Consider the following 17,818-nt stretch of genomic DNA (forward strand, 5'->3'; position numbering starts at 1 on the left):
AGTGAAATGGACGGAGAGGATTGATTTTAGGATATTGCTTTCCTTTTTGAGTTAGCCAAGGAACTTTGAGTTTCGCGGGCTAAGATAAAAATTTTAAGAGTTGTCATGCAAAATATAAACAAAATTTAAGATTTAGAATAATAAAAAACTTCAATAACTAAATAATTAATTCTTATAGTCTAAAAATTCAATAACTAAACAATCGAATTGAATTATTAAATCAAATTATTATATCTAAAATTTAAAAAATTATTTATTTTAATTTTAATATGAGAATGTAATTCATTTAATTTTTAAAATTTTTAAAATTATTATAAGGTAAAACTCTGATAATCAAATTATTATCGCCTAAACTGAGCTTATATAACCTATAAATGCGATTTAAATAATTAAAATCGTACCGTTAGAGCTGCTTATGAGTATGAATAAAAAGAATTCTATATATACATATAACACAAAGAAAGTGAATTTTCTAAAAAAGTATGCTATTAACTACATTGCTTATGTGATATCAACAAAGACCTTTCTTCAAACGATCACTATGTAAATAACTATTCTGAAATTAAACACCTAATTTAACAGCATATCTCCATTTCTTGAGGAGCCATTTTGATCAATGAGATCTGATGGGCAGACTCCATGGCACATTAGGAGCTTCAACCCCTGCAACATATAACCTTAATTAGTATAATCCCCAAGTTGAAAAGGATCAAAAATTAAGTTATAAAAGGTATATTTACGCTAAAATTGGATTTAGTAGCTAGAAACGAAAATTGTTCGGGACTTTTATCTATTGAGACTCTCAATTATGTAATTTGAAATTAGAATTTTTAAAATTTCAAAAGATGGTATAATTTTATTTATATTTTACCGTGAACTTTAAATTTCATGTATTTATTTTTTTCGATCTTTTTTTCTGATTGAAAGATTGCATATGTGACTAGAATATTGTGCCTTAGTTAGCTATGAGCAGCTGATTCTAAATTTCTCTCACTAAATGAGTTTGGATAAAATGTTGCATGCAACGAAATGGCTGAACCAGACATTCTCCTAAATACTTACGTAGTAATCATCAAATAGCTAGTAAGAATTAACATGCATATTTTTACCTATCGTCTAGTTGGCTTGCCTGTTCTCCACTCCTGGTGATGGCTTTGGAGAGGAAGCTATTGCTGGGGTGTGTCCAACGAACAAAGCAACATGACCCATGAGCTTATCTTTCCTAGAAAATGTGGTGCCACAAGAACATTGCCACTTCAGCTCTCCACAGTGCTTCTCATGAGTCCTTAGATCAGACAACACCGAGAATTGCTTCCTATTACACCTCTTGCAAACATACATCTTAGGACAATGGCTTCTCTTGTAATGATTCTTCACGCAAATCATTGATTTCAAAGGCTGGAACTTTGCATGTTTCTGATTCCATCTACATCCTTCTTGTGGACATGAATATTTCCTAGGCAATTTCGTCGACCATGACTCATTATTATCTCCCATTATTGCACTTGAGCTAGTGTTCTTCATTGGATTGCTCAAAGCAGCAATGGTCTTGTATTCATCTCCATGAGCTCTCATATGCATCCTTAAATTCGCATCACGCTTGAACCCTTTCCCACAAACTTCGCAATAATGAGTGTACTTAGCAAGTAAATCAGCTGCATCCAATTGGATTATATCATAATTTTTTACTAATAATGATTTCCCTTGTGCAGATTTCTCACTTTTCTCTTGAGAAAATACTTTTCTTTCCACCTTTTGGTTACTTTCAAGAGCAAGCATACCTCGGCTGTTGTAGTTGTCACTGCACCAGAACTCCAAGGTTTCGCTAGATAAGAAGCTGCTTTGTCCTCTCTCTTGGGCTACGTTATTTCCATCGAAATTTGTTTGTAATAACCCATTTTCTTCAACCTTGTGAACTTGAGCCTCCTGGTGCAATTCATCGGTGGTGCCATTATTGGTGGGTGCTGAACCAATAGCCATCTGCTGGCAAGTGAAAACCATTGAAGAAGCAGTAACAATGATTTCTTGAATTATGGTGCCTACTCTGGCTATGGCTAGAGAAGTTGACTCAGGCTGCTGGGTTAGATTATGATGATGATGATCGTTTGGTGATATGAAGATGCTAACCAAAGACTGCACCTGATGGACCTTGTCTTTGAGAATTGAGAGACTATACAACAGAGAATTTGAGTGATGTTCTGAGCTTGAACTTGCTTCAATGGATGTGGAAACCACATCTTCACTTCCAGGATACATCTGCAATCCAGCTTGTGATGCATTAAGAAAACAAGAACCTCCCTCAGAGATCATTTTCTCATGGATGGGTTCTGAATCTCTTTCGTAAAAGCCTGGTTCTTATATATATACATATATATATATACACACACACAGAGCGAGAGAGACAAAAACAAAGAGAAGTAGTTGATGGAGAGAGAGAGAAGAGATGGTATAGAAAAATAGAAGTCAACTTGGAGGCATAGCATGAATATTTCATCCCCAGTTAAGACCTTCCTCAAATGTTTGCCAACTGGCAATGGAGACTACAACCTTAGCCTTGGGACTGGAAACAGTTTGAGAAAAAGTTACGTTGGCATGTAATAGAATAATTTATCTTTTACATCTATGATTTTTTTTTTTTTCATAATCATATTTTTATTAATAAACCCAAAAAAATTTAGCATGACATTTACATCAATGGATTATCCATTGTTGTTTTCAATATGATGTATATTTATTTTTATTATTTTTAAGTTTAATGTTAAATTTAATAATAATTAATTTTTATAAAAAAAATAAACTGATTTTATTAATATTTTTAATTTGAACTAAATTATGCATACTTCTACCCTAATAATTAATATGTTGTACATTAAATTATTACAATATGGCATTATATTTTCTTTTAGTGATTAAAATAATAAAAAGAAACGTCAATCTTCACGCAGGAGTTGAAAATTTCAAAGTGTATGATGATAAGTTACACATGACAATAAGATAATATCATATTCACATTTTCTTTTTCTCACTACTAATTTGCAATTAGAGTTAACATGTTTAATTTGTACAAGGCATTGTTTGGCTGATACTCCATGATAACTACTGGATTGTTGGCACCCAGATCACAGTTAAATTCTTATAGGAGAGTCGAGTTCAAGATCTATCAGAGCCCATTATACAAGATTGGCCCATCAATACACGTCTCAATCCATGGTTGAAACAGACCGGACTGATCAGGATCCAGACTCATTAGAAAAAAACCCAGCTCATCTGATATGATGGGGAGTAGGAGAACAGACACAATTATGCCCCGATTCGATCAGCACGAGCGCCGACAAAAAATTAAATGACCGTCTGACGATTATGGGTAGATAGATAGCCCGTACGTACGGCTCTATATAACAGCGACATATGGCACTATAGTAGAGTGACAGTTATGCATTACTAGAGAATAAAAAAAAAAAAAAAAAAAAAAAAGAGGCGAGATCCATTCAGACTAAACTTGCTCATACACATTTAAACTCTACTTTTTTTTAGATCCCCTATCACCACTCACTTATTTACTTTACTGAATTTTTAAGATGTTGCCATAAAATATTTATCAAATAAATTGAAGATGTTAACTTTTGAAAATTTGAAATTTCTAGATTAAACTCAAGAAACTCATGAAAGAGTGCGGCATTGGATTATAGTATCATTAGCTTACTTGACCTTTCTAACATAAAAAAAAAAAATTAAATGATAAAATTCATTATGTTACGAAAACATTAATTTTGATCTTTAAAAAAAATATTATTAAAAGGGTTTATTAATCTCCAAAAATGAACACTAAAAAATTCTGATTATGGTTAAAAAATCATACTTTAATTTAGAGTTTGTAGTTCTTTGTCTGGCGGCTCTTAGATTTCTGTTCTTTTAATAGGAAATGTGAAGGTCCTAAGTCACAACTGCCACCAACAACCTCACAAGTCGCAACTGCTTAAAAGTGAAAGAAGAAAAAAGCTCAAGGCCCAGAGACAAAGCTGAACATACTACCACCTCTTTTTTTAACTAAAAATAAAGATTTTTACGGGATTTTTTTAGAATTCACAGATCTCTCAAGTAAGTTTTAGCCATGACATGAGATTCTGATAGCAGGGAGCGAACGAGTAATATTTTATTTAAATGAAAAAAATGATCAAATTAAATTAATTTAGAATTTTAATTTTTTTATTTATTTTAATTTAATTCAATGTTTAATTTTAAAAATTTTAATTATATCAATTTGATTTAATTTTAATAAAAAAATTTAAAAAATTAAAGTGAATTGATTAAAGATAATAGTATATTATTTTTAATAATATAGAAATATTAAATTATATTAAAATTAAAATATTTCAATTAAATTTTAAAATATTAAAAATAGAGTGTAAAAAATAAAAAATTTATTAAAAATTCAAATCGATGAAATCAAATCGAATAAAATTGGTTCGATTTAATTTCTCATCAAAATCGATTCGATTCAATTTTCATAAATATCAAAATTTTAATTTTCAATTTATTCGGTTCAATTTTCATAAATATCAAAATTTTAATTTTCAATTTATTCGGTTCAATTCAATTTTAAACTGAACCGACCTAATACTCACTCCACCAATAGCAATTAAACAAAGAATATTAGCAATAGATTTGAAGATGTTATTTATCTTTACTGATTTATTTATTTATTTAAATAGATGGAAGGGTAAAATTTGATATTTTAATTCATTATATATAATTTTAAAAAATAATTAAAAAATAATTAAACTATGATTGGTTGAGGTTGGGTAATTCTTTTTTATTGTCAAAAAGAAAAAAAATCATGGTGTTGGAGTTTTTATTTTACTAAAAAAGATGTTAAAAAAGAAACCACGCAATAAGTATATAGAAAAATAATTAGTCAACCCATGGAATATATAACTAACCAATTAGTCATTTTGATTAATTAAAGGGTTTGGATTTGTTTTTTGAAATGATAAAATCAATTTTTAATTGCAGAGGTCAAAGCTCAAAACCTCTTCTTAGGCGGATCTAAGACTTGGTGTATCTTGTAATTAATAACTAGGGATGTAAACGGGTAGGGTATCCGCGAAAATTAAACTATCCGAATCCGAATTCGATTTATATTAGTAATATTCGAATTCGTTCCGAATCCGATTAAAAATTAATTTAAACTATCCGAATCCGTCCCAAATCCGATTATTATTATCTGAATAAAATCCGAATCCGTTTAATTTTATATATTTTAATTAATAATTTATATAAAAAATATTTTTCATTAATAATTTTTATTTAAAAAATTTAATATTTTTAAAGAATATTTAAATTTAAATTTTTAAATATAAATATATAAAAAAAATTTATAAATATTATTATAAAATATATTTTTTATATTAAATTAATTATTTATATAAACGGGTTCGAGTAGTGGGTACCCTGTACATAAAACCCGAATCCGATCCGAACCCGCAACGGGTATTATTTTTAAAACCCGAACCCATCCCAAACCCGATTATAACTATCCAAATCCGTTCTATTAGAGTTCGGTCGGATCGGATACCCGAAAATACCCGATCTGTTACCATCCCTATTAATAACGGTAGTATTACAATTCAAAAATTAGAACAAATTAAGATTTATATAATTTAACTATATTAGATGTAAAATTTAAACTATAATTAAAATTTGATTATATAATAAGATATTTTTTTTATTTTATAAATTTCACACAAAATTTTAAGCCATTTTTAATTAAAACTCTGTAGGTATTACAAATTTTTATAGAAGCTCCTTTTCTTTTCTTTATGTGTTTAATTTTTTATTGACCACTCTCTATGATGTGATGATTGTGTGTTTTACGTGGTTGTTAACTCCATTTTTCTTTGATTAGCGACTTTCATGTGATTTCCTCTTCTGTCTTCAATTTACTCCCTATAGTTTCAATTATTGTTATTAATAGAACCATTTTTCATATTATTTTATTGTCGACACTGACAACAAAAAAAAAATAAGTAGCACAACTAAAATAGATAATCAAATTAAGAAACATATCAATATTTAGATTTCAAATTTTAGAATTTATGGTGTATGTATTTTGTCTTAAGACACTATTTTTATATTTTATTGTATTGGTGTGTGTCTACCTTTATCTATACCTCTTTGGACTTTATGGTTCTATTTTTTAATGAGATCTTTAACTTTTAAAAAAGTAAATAAATTATGAAACTTAAATCATTATTTGGCTTAAAATTTTTTTTTGGACGATTCCAAAAGTTCGCTTTATTAGTTGTTATTAGTTATTTATTAAATAATAAAAATATCTAAGTTAAAATTTATACAAAGTAAACTAAAATATAATTAAAATTATAAATATATTTTAATATGAAATTTTAATTAATAAATATTAACTTATTACTTATTCCTTATATTATACAACAATCACTCAGAGTAGATAGTAAGTTGTCACCTATTACAGGATCACGTAATAAGAAACTGATAAATCTATATTCGGTTTCATCTGTAGAAAACAAGGTCCGGGTGTTTCAGATCGACCTTAAAACAGATCGGACAAACTCGCCCTATCAACTTCAGGATAAGACTCCATAAGAAAGTTACCGTTAACAATTACTATTCAGCAGATCCCCTTTACGCTTGTGATTATAGGATTCCCAACCAATTAGCCGGTGAAGATTCCTTAGCAATGAGCTAGCCACATCATTATCGAATTATCGAGAAATGTTATATTTATCTTCATCTTCTTATAGTATAAAAGGAGAATGATCACAAAGGCAAAAGTACGTTATTCTCTCACACAACTACTCTTGAGTTCTAAACATTATACTCGCCTTTTTTTCACCTTACTAACTTGGGCGTCGAAGTGGCTACCGTATGCACCCACCACCTTACGTTCTCTTTCTTATAGGATTGATCAATTATAATACAGTTTCATTCCGGCCACGTTATCAATTTGATTTCAGCAATATCATTTGGTTCCACTGTCGGGAGATCCATTGAATTTTCTTTGTTCATTTGGGTTAAGACTGATCTCTTATTCCTTTTCTCTTAGAAAGAAATCTCTCTCTCGAAATGGCCAGTAGTTCACAAGTTGCTGCTAAGGTTACTGTCAATGAGAATGCCATCATTTCTTCTACTCTTGGCAGTAGACAAAACACACCCTCTATGGTCAACGAAGCAAATTTCAACAAAATATGAGTATTGAGAAAATAATACAGTACGTCAGAAGGTTACATGTTACTTTCGAGCAATGTATCAATATAAAGCTCAAGAGGAGGAGGCGTCACTCATTTGGATTGAGCATTGAGCAAATAATACAGTACATTAGAAGGTAGTAGGATACTTTCAAGCAATGTATCAATGTAAAGCTCCCTTCCTTCCAGGGGAAGGAAGGACGCCTCCGTTGATACATTAAGAGCTTGGACAGGGGCAATCCAGACGAGGTTCAAAGACAAGTTCGAGGAAGGAGAGTCATCAAATGATGCTTCAAAGGGCGTTAACTAGAAGTTGGTACGGGCCGCACAAAGGTACCGGGAAGAACAGAAAGAGGACAAAAGGACGGGCCAAAAGCAAGGCCAAAAGCCGAAGAAGCAAGGATATAAGGGAGACCACAAAAGTTACCCGATCTCCCGAGTAAGGAATGGTCGAGGCAAGTATAAGAAATACACCCCATTGAACGATTCACGAACGCATATTCTAATGTAGATTAGGAAAAACGACAAGAAGATCAGGTGGCCTCTCAAACTCAACCCTAAGAAAGCCGAAAAATGAGACAAGACCAAGTACTGCCATTTTCATTAAGACCACGAACATGTAATGGAGGAGTGCCGGCAATTGCAAGATGAGATTGAGAGGTTAATAGGGAATGGTACACTTTGGAAGTTCATCAGAAAGAGTAGAAAAGATAGGATGCCCGAGCTCGAGATAACAATTCCCTAAACCACCCCTGATAGTGAACCTACGGGGGTTATTCATGTGATTGCAAGAGGACCGAATGTTAATAGGGGTGGTAATAAGGAGAATGTCATAGATTTTCAACTCCTGGGTCAAACTCCGAGTTTTAAAATTGGTCAAGTCAAACAACCAAATCTTTTATTTTAACCTTATAACAATGTTTGTGATTTATGGAAATGTTATAAAGTTAGAATGCATTCTTCAATCTTCTCTTTTGATAGGTGTAATACCCGGCTAGACTCCGGTATCGAAATTTCTACCGTCCGGTGGAATCTCGGATGTCGGAAACCTCTAGAAGGGTAAAACCATGTTTTTATAAAATGTTTTAATGTATTTTAAGGTTTTAAGTAAGAAAGAAATTGAGTTTTGAATGAAAAAGACCATGGAGGGAAATCCATGTTCGGCCGCCGAACCTCATGTTCGGCCGCCGAACTTGCATGAGTTTTGGAAGCATCTTCGGCTTCCAAAGGTGGTCTGGCCAGCCACCTATAAAAAGGCGCCATGGCCGAAAATGGGCGAGTTTTCTTTCCTATTTCCGGCCAGAGGTGAGTCCGTACCCTCCCATGGTTGGTTTTGATGTTCTTCCTCAAATCTTTCAAGTTTTAACAAGTGGTTGCTTGGTTTTTGAAGTTTTTGAAGCTAAGATCAAGTTTTGGAGCTTGGAGACCCAAGGAGCTAGATTTCTCCCATCTCCAAGTTAAGATCGTCTTTCCTCTCGATCTTCAAGAGGTAAGCTTCGATCCTACCTTTCTTGTATGTTTTAAGCAAGTTTTGAGGGGTTATGGGGTAGAAATGCATGTTTAGGTTAATGTTGAGTTTATGAATAATGTGTGTTGTATGAGTTGCTATATGTGTTTGTGTTGGGGTTTAGGTTAGTTTGAAACCCATATATGCTTGTTTGCTTGGATTTGCATGTTGTAGAATAGCTAAATGCATGTTTGAATGGTTTGGGAGGCTAAATGTGCATGAGGAGGCTAAGTTATGCCCTTTGAAAGAACTCAGGTTCGGCAGCCGAAGGACTTTCGGCCGCCGAACCTGCCTGTGGTGGCAAGCCTTTGGCTGCCGAACCCTGCCCCCGAAAGTGGACTTTCGGCCGCCGAAGGTGCCGCCGAACATGCATGAGTTTCGTCTCTGGAAGGAACTTTCGGCTGCCGAAGGTGACTGAGTTTCGGCTCTGGAGGGACTTTCGGCCGCCGAACCTGCCGCCGAAAGTGCCTTGTTCAGCCTTCCTTTGCATGATTTATATGATTGTTTTATGTTGTTTTAGGGGGTTTTTGGGGAATAGTTTAGAGTTATGTTAGTCTATGTTTGGTCCCTCATTTGAGTCTACCTGTGTAGGTTCGGACTCGAAGAACCGAGGACCCCAGTAGTGAGATAGCTGCTTCAGTGTCTTTTCAGAGCTAGCCTGAGGTGAGTAGAATAACTCTTCATGTTTCAAAGTAAATAAATCAATTTTCGAGCATGTTCATGCATCACGAATGCCATGAGATATATTAGGTTGTTTGCATTAGAATTCATGAATATGTTGCATTGCATAATATGATGATGATGTGGATGAGTATTGGATGAGTATTGGATGATCCTTTAGTCCTCGTATGATATGATATGGTATGGTATGGAAGTCCAGGTCGAGGCCCATTCTACGCCCCTAGCACTATGTTAAGAGAAAGACCAGGTCGAGGCCCATTCTACGCCCCTGGCACTAATGGATATGTAGAGGACTATTGGTGACAAGACCATCCTTGATTGTGATTTGTTTGTGATGTGATGCATTCCATGAGATCATATGTTTTAATTACAATGTTTTATTATTCTGCTCACTGGGCTCTAGTAGCTCACCCCATTCCCTAAATCCCCAGGTTTGCAGGTACGGGATAGACCAGAAAGTCAGCAAGAGTAAAGAAGTCATATTTTACGTAATAGTTAGATGTGGACATGTATTGTAAAATGATATAATGTGATGAAATGTAAAAAATTATATTAAGGATAGAATTGTGCTTGGCCCTAGTGAATGTTAATCCCTTTTTGATACATGATCTTTTTAATGAAAGGTTTTAATGATGTTTATGTAAACCAAGCTTAATATATGATATGTTACCCCATTGGAGCATTTGATGAGGGCTCCAGTGTGGGGTTTTATGATTATGAGTTGTGCATGCACAGGTTAAGCTTGGTAACTGAAAGGAAAAAGTTTAAAATTTTTATGTATATGTTTGATCATGTATGGGATTTAACAGGTATACAGGATATAAGTTAGGCTTGCTACGGGTTCCAGCGACCTTATGTCGATCTGGATCCTAGCGCCGGTAGCGGTCCGGTTTCCGGGTCGTTACAATAGGAAAATTAGAAACGTTGGATGGATGAAAGCGGAGAGACAAGAACAAAGGTTAAGGAAATTTTAGCCAGGCCATAATCCGGGCATTTGAGTGTGGAAACATAAATAAATTCATAAAAGGCTACAAGGCCATTCGAGCATGGGTCGCGCATAACAAGGCATCTCATGTCAGGTCGTAAAGCAGTCATAAGGCCATAATCCGAGCATTGGATTGTGGAAACAAGCAAATTCATAAAAAGCCACAGGGTCATCCGGGTATGGGTCCCACATAACAAGGCACCTCATGCCAGGCCATAAGGCAGTCACCAGGCCATAATCCGGACATTGGACCGTGAAAACAAACAAATTCATAAAAAGGCACAAGGCCATTCGGACATGGGTCTCGCATAACAAGGCATCTTATGCCAGGTAGTAAGACAGTCGCTAGGCCATAATTGGGGTATTGGACCGTGGAAACAAATATTCATAAGAGGCTAAGAGGCCATTCAGGCATGGGTCCCGCATAACGAGGCATCTCATGCCAAATCGTAAGAAAGTCGCCAGACCATAATCCGAGTGTTAGACCATGAAAACAAATAAATTCATAAAAGGCTACAAGGCCATCTGAGAATAGGTCTTGCATAACAAGACATCTCATGCCAAGCCACAAGGTAACTTCAACCAGGCCATAATCTGAGCGTTGTACTGTGAAAACAGAAACAAACAAAGAAAGGTCACAAGGCAATCGCCAGGCCATTCAGACATTACTCCCACTAAAACAAGGCCATAAGTCAGGAATCTGTCAGGCTGACCGATCGAGTGTTAGCTCTATTTCATAAGATGTTTATAAGGAATTTGATGCTAGGCTATAAGGCAGGAATATGCTAGGCTGACCGACCGGGTGTTAGCCCCAATTGACAAGATATTTATAAGACATATCGTGCCTAGACTCAAGGTGAGAATACGCCAAACTGACAGACCGGGTGTTAGTCTCACTTCACAAGATGTTTATAAGGCATTTGATGTTAGGCCACAGGCGAAAATACGCCAGGCCGTCCGACCGGGTGCTAGCTCCTCTTCACAAGATGCCTATAATGCATTTCATGCCCGCCTCAAGGCGGGAACATGCTAAGCTAATCAACCGGGTGTTAGCCCTGCTTCACAAGATATTTATAAGATATTTCATGCCAGGCCACAAGGCGGGAATATGCCAGGCTGACCGAATGGATCTTAGCTCCGCTTCACAAGATGTTTATAAGGCATTTCATGGCAAGCTACAAGATGGAAATATGTCAGGCTGACCGATCGGGTGATAGCCTCACTTCAAAAGATGTTTATAAGGCATTTCATGCCTGGCCTCAAGGCGAGAACATGCCAGGCTAACCGACCAGGTATTAAGCCCGCTTCACAAGATGTTTATAAGATATTTGATGCCAGACCACAAGGCGAAAATATACCAGGCTGACCGACCCGGTATTAGTCCCGTTTTGCAAAATGTTTCTGAGGCATTTCATGCCCAGGCCAAAGAGCTCATCAGGGCTGAGAAAAGGCTCAAAAGTTTGTGAGGGCTGAAAAAATGCACGGAAACCCGTCAGGGCAAAAAAGGCCAGGGAGCTTGTAAGGGCTAGAGGATGCTAGGAAGCTCGTCAGAGCTAAAAAAATGCACGGAAACTCATCAGGGCTAAAAAAGGCCAAGGAGTTCACAAGGGCTAGAGGATGCTCAGAAGTTCGTCAGAGCTGAAAATATGCACAGAAGCCCGTCAGGGCTGGAAAAAGTCAAGGAGCTTGCAAGGGCTAAAGGATGCTCGAAAGCTCGTTAGGGCTGGAAAAAATGCACGGAATCCTATCAGGATTGTAAATGCTTGGAAGATTGCAAAGGCTCTAGGATGCTCGGAAGCTCGTCAGGGCTGGAAAATGTACGGAAACCCGATAGGGCTGGTTGGAGCTAGAAGCTCGACAGGGCTGAAAATGCCCGGATGATCCCCAGGGCTGGTTGGTGCTAGAGAGAGCCCGGAAACTAGTCAAGACATTATTATTTCACTCAATTTTTGCCAGAAAAGATCTTGGACCTGATTGATCGACAGGACAAATAAGAAGAAAGCAAGAACATTGGGCGCTTTCGACGGACTAAACTAAGGTCGCACGATCAGTATGTTTTACTTTCTAGAACCATAATACATTTCGCGACCAGACCACTAGGGAAGGCAAAGTGATATGAGTATGAAAGGCCAAGCTAAACAAATCAGGTGCCCCTAGATCATGAAGATAAATATCACCTTCGAATCTAAAGAATTGAAGGCAAGTCAGAGGACCTCTCATATTACACAACAATGACCCAAAGTAAGCAGTGAGTTGTCACCATAAGATAGAGTCACGTGGTAAAGATCTGATAAATTTATACGCGATCCCACTAGTAGAAAAGAAAATCCAGGCGCTTCAGGTTTGTCTTAGGTCGGACAGACTCACCCTTTCAACTTTAGGGCGAGGCTCCATAAAGTTACCGTTAACAGCTATAATCCAGCAGATTCTCTTTACGCCTGCGATCACGGGATTCTCGATCAATTAGCCAGTAAAGATCTTTTACCAACGAGTCGACCACATCATCGTCGGATTATCAGAAAATATTATATTTATCTCAATTTTCTTACAATATAAAAGGAGAATAATCACATAGGCAAATATACGTTATTCTCTCACACAACTGCTCTTGAGTTCTAAATATTATACTCACTTTTCTTAACCTGACTGACTTGGGCGTGGGAGTGATTGCTGTGGGCACCCACCACCTCACGTTCTCTTTTTTATAGAATTAACCAATTATAGTACAGTTCCATTCCAGTCACATCATCAATTTAATTTCAGTAACATCATTCCTTTCATTCAAAAAATAAGTTTTACTTTTTTATATATCTCAAATTATATTAAATTTTATTTTTTAAAAATAGTAGTTTAATTATTAGCTTCTTATACGACTTGATCTAATATGTAGATGTATAGAAAAAGTTAAGTTATTAGTTTGGATAATAATTTAATAATGAAATAATATGAGTGGAAATATATAAGAAAGTGGCTGTTAAAATTATATTTTTAATTCATGTAAAAAATAATTATGATTTATTTTAGGGATAATATTTTAAAAAAATTTAAATTATACACCTTCTTACAATATTCTTATTAAAAATTAATGGAGAAATTAATTTTCAGTTAAAAAAAAATCATAATAAGAGTAATATCTTTTTGTCTTGTAATTAAACTTTTAGCGTCCAGTCCATCCATCGTAAATAATAAAATTACAAATAGATGGAATAATTCTATTTAGAGTTTTTATTTATTAATTATATTGAATTGGCTTTCCAAATTAATTTTTAACGAGAATACAAATGAAAGATATAATTTTAAATCATTGTTAATATAGAATATTTTTATAAAAAAAAAGTTAAAGATATCATTAAAAAAATGTAAAATTTAGAATTTTCATAAATATTTCTTCTTTATTTTATAACATAAAAAATATAGGTATAATTATTTTCATATAATTTAAGAAAATATAGTTAAAATAATAAATTTTGTATTGTATTTTCTCATATATTTTCAATCTATTATTAATTATTTTTTAAAAAATAATAAACTATACATTTTCAATTTTTATTAAATAGGAGTATAATAAAAAGTTAAAGAACAAACTACTTTTCTAGGAAAAGGCGTTTGATTTGCTATATTGGGAAATAAATATATTTTTATAAGATAAAAATATTATTCAATTCGTGTTATAAATTTTATTTATTTTATTTTTTATATATATTAAAAAAATAATTTTTCTTTAACTTTTTAATTATATTATTTTAAAAATATTAAATTTTATTAAATATTAAATGATATTTCAATTTTTTTAAAAATAAAATAAAATAAAATATCATGAATTCTCATAATATTTGATCGACTGTTTCAATAATGATAATTTGTTCGGTTCGATTTAAAATTAAATTGAACTGAATAAATTAAAAATCGAAATTTTAGTATTTATGAAAATCAAATCAAATCGATTTTAATCAGAAATTAAATTGAACTGAATCGATCTGATTCAGTTCGATTCTATTAGTTCGGTTTAATCGGTTTCAATTTTTAATAAATTTTTTATATTTTACACTTTATTTTTAATTTTTTAAAATTTAATTAAAATATAATTTAATTTCTCTATATTATTAAAAATAATATATTATTATCACTAATAAGTTTGATTTGATTTTTTCGATTTTTTTTTAATTTAAATCGAATCGAATCGAAATAATTAAAATTTTTAAAATTAAAAATCGAATCGAATCAAATCGAATTGAATAAAAAACTGAATCAAATTTTAAAATTAATTTAGTTAGATCATTTATTTCAATTTAAATCGAATAGTTTACGTCTATCAATAATCAACACAGGTAGTTTCGAACGTAGTTCAATAACTAAATTAATTTTCTACAGTTTTTTAAGGATGAGAGTACTAAATATAATAATATATTAAAAATAAACTTAGTTTAATCTATTTTTATTTAAAAATCAAACTTTTAAGAGCGCGATAGCCAAACTGCCCTTAGGTCGATCGCCGCCTTATCTCAAGTACAAGGGTGCGATATTCATTTGAATGAAAGCCGAGCCCTTCATTTCAACTCCAAGCCCATGCAGCAACCACCGCACCAGGGATAAGGCCGGTCAAATCGAGAAGTAACGTCCATGGGGTGTGATAATTACTCACTCACACTATTGAGCTCTTTTACTATTAATTAATTAAAATTTATTTTTAAAAAAATGAATTTTTATATAATTATGTTTAATTTTTATTTTGTAAATTTAAAAATAAATTAAAGTTCATTTGTTTTAAAAAATATATTTTATAAAATAATATTGGGTGATTCCATTTGGTGTAGTTTTGGTATGTTGACAAAAATAAAGGTAATGTTAGGTGGAAAAATATGAATGGACATTGCCCAAGGCATGTGTTTGTGTTACAAAGAGTTGGATATATCTTTCTTGGGAGTTGGGAGCCCCACCGTAGGCAATGGCATGGACCCCCACATGTGATTACATCTCAAACATAGACTTGTAAAGTAAGAGATTATCCAGTTGGTAAATTAGGTGTAACAAAACAAAACAAGCTACATGAACTAAATGCATATATAATAAACAAAATTTATTAATTTAAATAAAAAGAAAGATACAGATGGATACACGTGGCATGGGTACAGTTGCCAACTCAGCTTTGCTACCCATTATTCCTTTGTCCCTTTATGTGAAAACAAGCTGCTAGCTGATACACACCTCTCTTTCCTTTTTTTTTTTTTTTTAATTTTCTTTTGAAAAAATTTAATGGGTATAATTATTAAATATGTATTAATTTTCATTGAAACTTAAAAAAACCAACTAAGAGGGGAGAAAAAACCTAATCCACGACTTTAAGTTGTGGTGGTGATGATGCCAAACCCTAGCTATGCCATTAATTTCCACTTCTTTGCTTTCTTCCTTCAGTGTCACACGTCCCTTTTCCACTTACAAAGAACCCATTTTTTTACAAAAATTCAAAAAAAAAAAATTATGAGTAAATATAAAATAAATAAATAAAAAAAGAGATGCCCATATCACTTACTTTTCGTGAATGAAAGGCAACCATGAATACTAACCACTTACTTACTCAAAGTATTCAACTTCAACAACTAGATCATCAATTAGCTTGAATCAAATTAAATAAAATGTTAAAAAAAATTGAAAGAATTATTAAGAATATTGAAATATATGTAGCATAATTCCAATTTTATAAAAATAATAATTCACATTGATATCTCCTATGAATGCTTAATTATTAAAAAGAAAAGGAAAAAAAAAAAAAATTCTTCTCTCCTCAGTAATGGCAGTCCACCAAGGTTGGGGCGGAGAAAGCTAGAGCTTGTTGTGTGGATGGAAACTGGAACTTGGATTCACGATGGTGGTGATGGTCTTCTTCCGGTGCTGGAAGGTTAAGATCCAAAGCCAAAATATTTCTTTGCTTGATCTGGTCTTCACTGCTCGAATCAGTAGCAGAGATAACCACTTGATTATTATTGGCTGAACTGTTAGCTCTGTGTCTCCTCATGTGACCACCAAGAGCTTGACCAGATGTGAACTCAGAGCCACAAATGGCGCATTCATGAATCTTGGATTTATTATTACCAACAAAACTGCAACTTTTGTTAGATATCTGTAGAGAAAGAGGATGAAGAAGATGATGATCAGGGCTACTTTTATTCAATTGGCAATCTTGAAGCTCATCCAACAATGGCGAAATTATGGACTTTGGCTTTTTATGACTGGCTCTGTGACCACCTAAAGCTTGAAACGAAGGGAAGCTACGGTTGCAAGTTTTGCACTCATAAACAAAGAAACTAGCTTTGTTCGTTGTTGGATTGGCTGAAACTTCTGAGAATTTTCTATTATTTTCATCTCTCATCACTTGTTGTCTCCTCGGACCGTCACCTTGAGCTAATAGAATCAAGCAATTGGCCATGTCTTCTTCTTCTTCTGTGCTCTCATAAATCTCATCACTGCAACTTGTAGGAGAGGAAATTGATACATGTTCTGGTTCTCCTCCTCCGGATCCACCGCAAGTACCACTGGAGGAGCTAGAGGTTATGCCGGCAGATGATGACCTAAGGCGCTTGCTACGCTTGCCTTTAACGATCTGAGAAGGATCATTAGAACCCATGAATTCTTCTTGAGCTAATTCCATGGCCATGTGATCTAAAGAGAGAAAGAAAATGAGAGAAATTGGGATGTGTACAAGTGACCTAACAAATTAGCTAGGGAGTGAGAATTTGGAAGAGAGAGCTTAAAAAAATAAGGTAATATGAGAGAGTAATGAAGGAAGCAAAGGGTGGGGATTGTGGGGTTTGTTATATATAGCAAATGGTAACCATGGCTGTCGATGCTGTTGGCATATACTTATTAAATATTATTTTTTAAAAAATTATTATTTGATCCTTATAGTATATAAATATGTCAATGTGAATTGCCAACCAAGTCATCACGAACAAACACAAAACTCATTAAAAGCAAAGGCTAGAATTGCACGTTAAAGCCATGGTAGCCCTCATGTATTGGTAAAGTATCAAAAATCCACCCCACAATTTTAGAGTAGTAGTGTGAGATTCGGGTAGCTTTTAAGCAAACCCATGAAAAATTTTCCTTATACTATTTCTGTCTTTCTCATGTAAAGCTTGTGGGAATAGGGTATAGAGCAAGGAGCACCAAGTGCCCAATTAGGCCAACAAGAAAAGAAAGAGACTTTTATCACTCAACTCTCTCTTGTTTTGCTTTCTGTTAAGAAGGGTATGTTTACCTTCCAAGTATCTATTTGGTATATTATTTTTGAGACTTTTTAAAGTCATCCTTCGCTTTTTATTCTTTTAATCTAATTTGGGTTTGAATTTAAACAATCATTATATTATTTGTAAAGACATCGTAAATTTAACAGAAGATAGTGATATTCAACTATTTTCGCGTCAA

General features: G+C 33.6%; 2 protein-coding genes across 2 annotated transcripts; both read right to left on the bottom strand.

The window, feature by feature from the left end:
* Positions 1-376: 376 nt before the first annotated feature.
* Positions 377-2,341, bottom strand: LOC110614010 (protein SENSITIVE TO PROTON RHIZOTOXICITY 2). The gene is made up of 2 exons (XM_021755454.2): positions 1,110-2,341; positions 377-663 (listed from the first exon to the last, which is right to left on the bottom strand). The coding sequence occupies exon 1, from the start codon at positions 2,308-2,310 to the stop codon at positions 1,117-1,119; it is 1,194 nt and encodes a 397-aa protein (XP_021611146.1). The 5' UTR covers positions 2,311-2,341; the 3' UTR covers positions 377-663; positions 1,110-1,116.
* Positions 2,342-16,075: 13,734 nt separating this feature from the next.
* Positions 16,076-17,213, bottom strand: LOC110613222 (zinc finger protein ZAT5). Its single transcript, XM_021754246.2, has one exon. The coding sequence runs from the start codon at positions 17,046-17,048 to the stop codon at positions 16,179-16,181; it is 870 nt and encodes a 289-aa protein (XP_021609938.1). The 5' UTR covers positions 17,049-17,213; the 3' UTR covers positions 16,076-16,178.
* Between the last annotated feature and the right edge of the window lie 605 nt (positions 17,214-17,818).

Source organism: Manihot esculenta, chromosome 4, assembly GCF_001659605.2.
Source record: "Manihot esculenta cultivar AM560-2 chromosome 4, M.esculenta_v8, whole genome shotgun sequence".
In the NCBI taxonomy this organism is placed as follows: domain Eukaryota; kingdom Viridiplantae; phylum Streptophyta; class Magnoliopsida; order Malpighiales; family Euphorbiaceae; genus Manihot; species Manihot esculenta.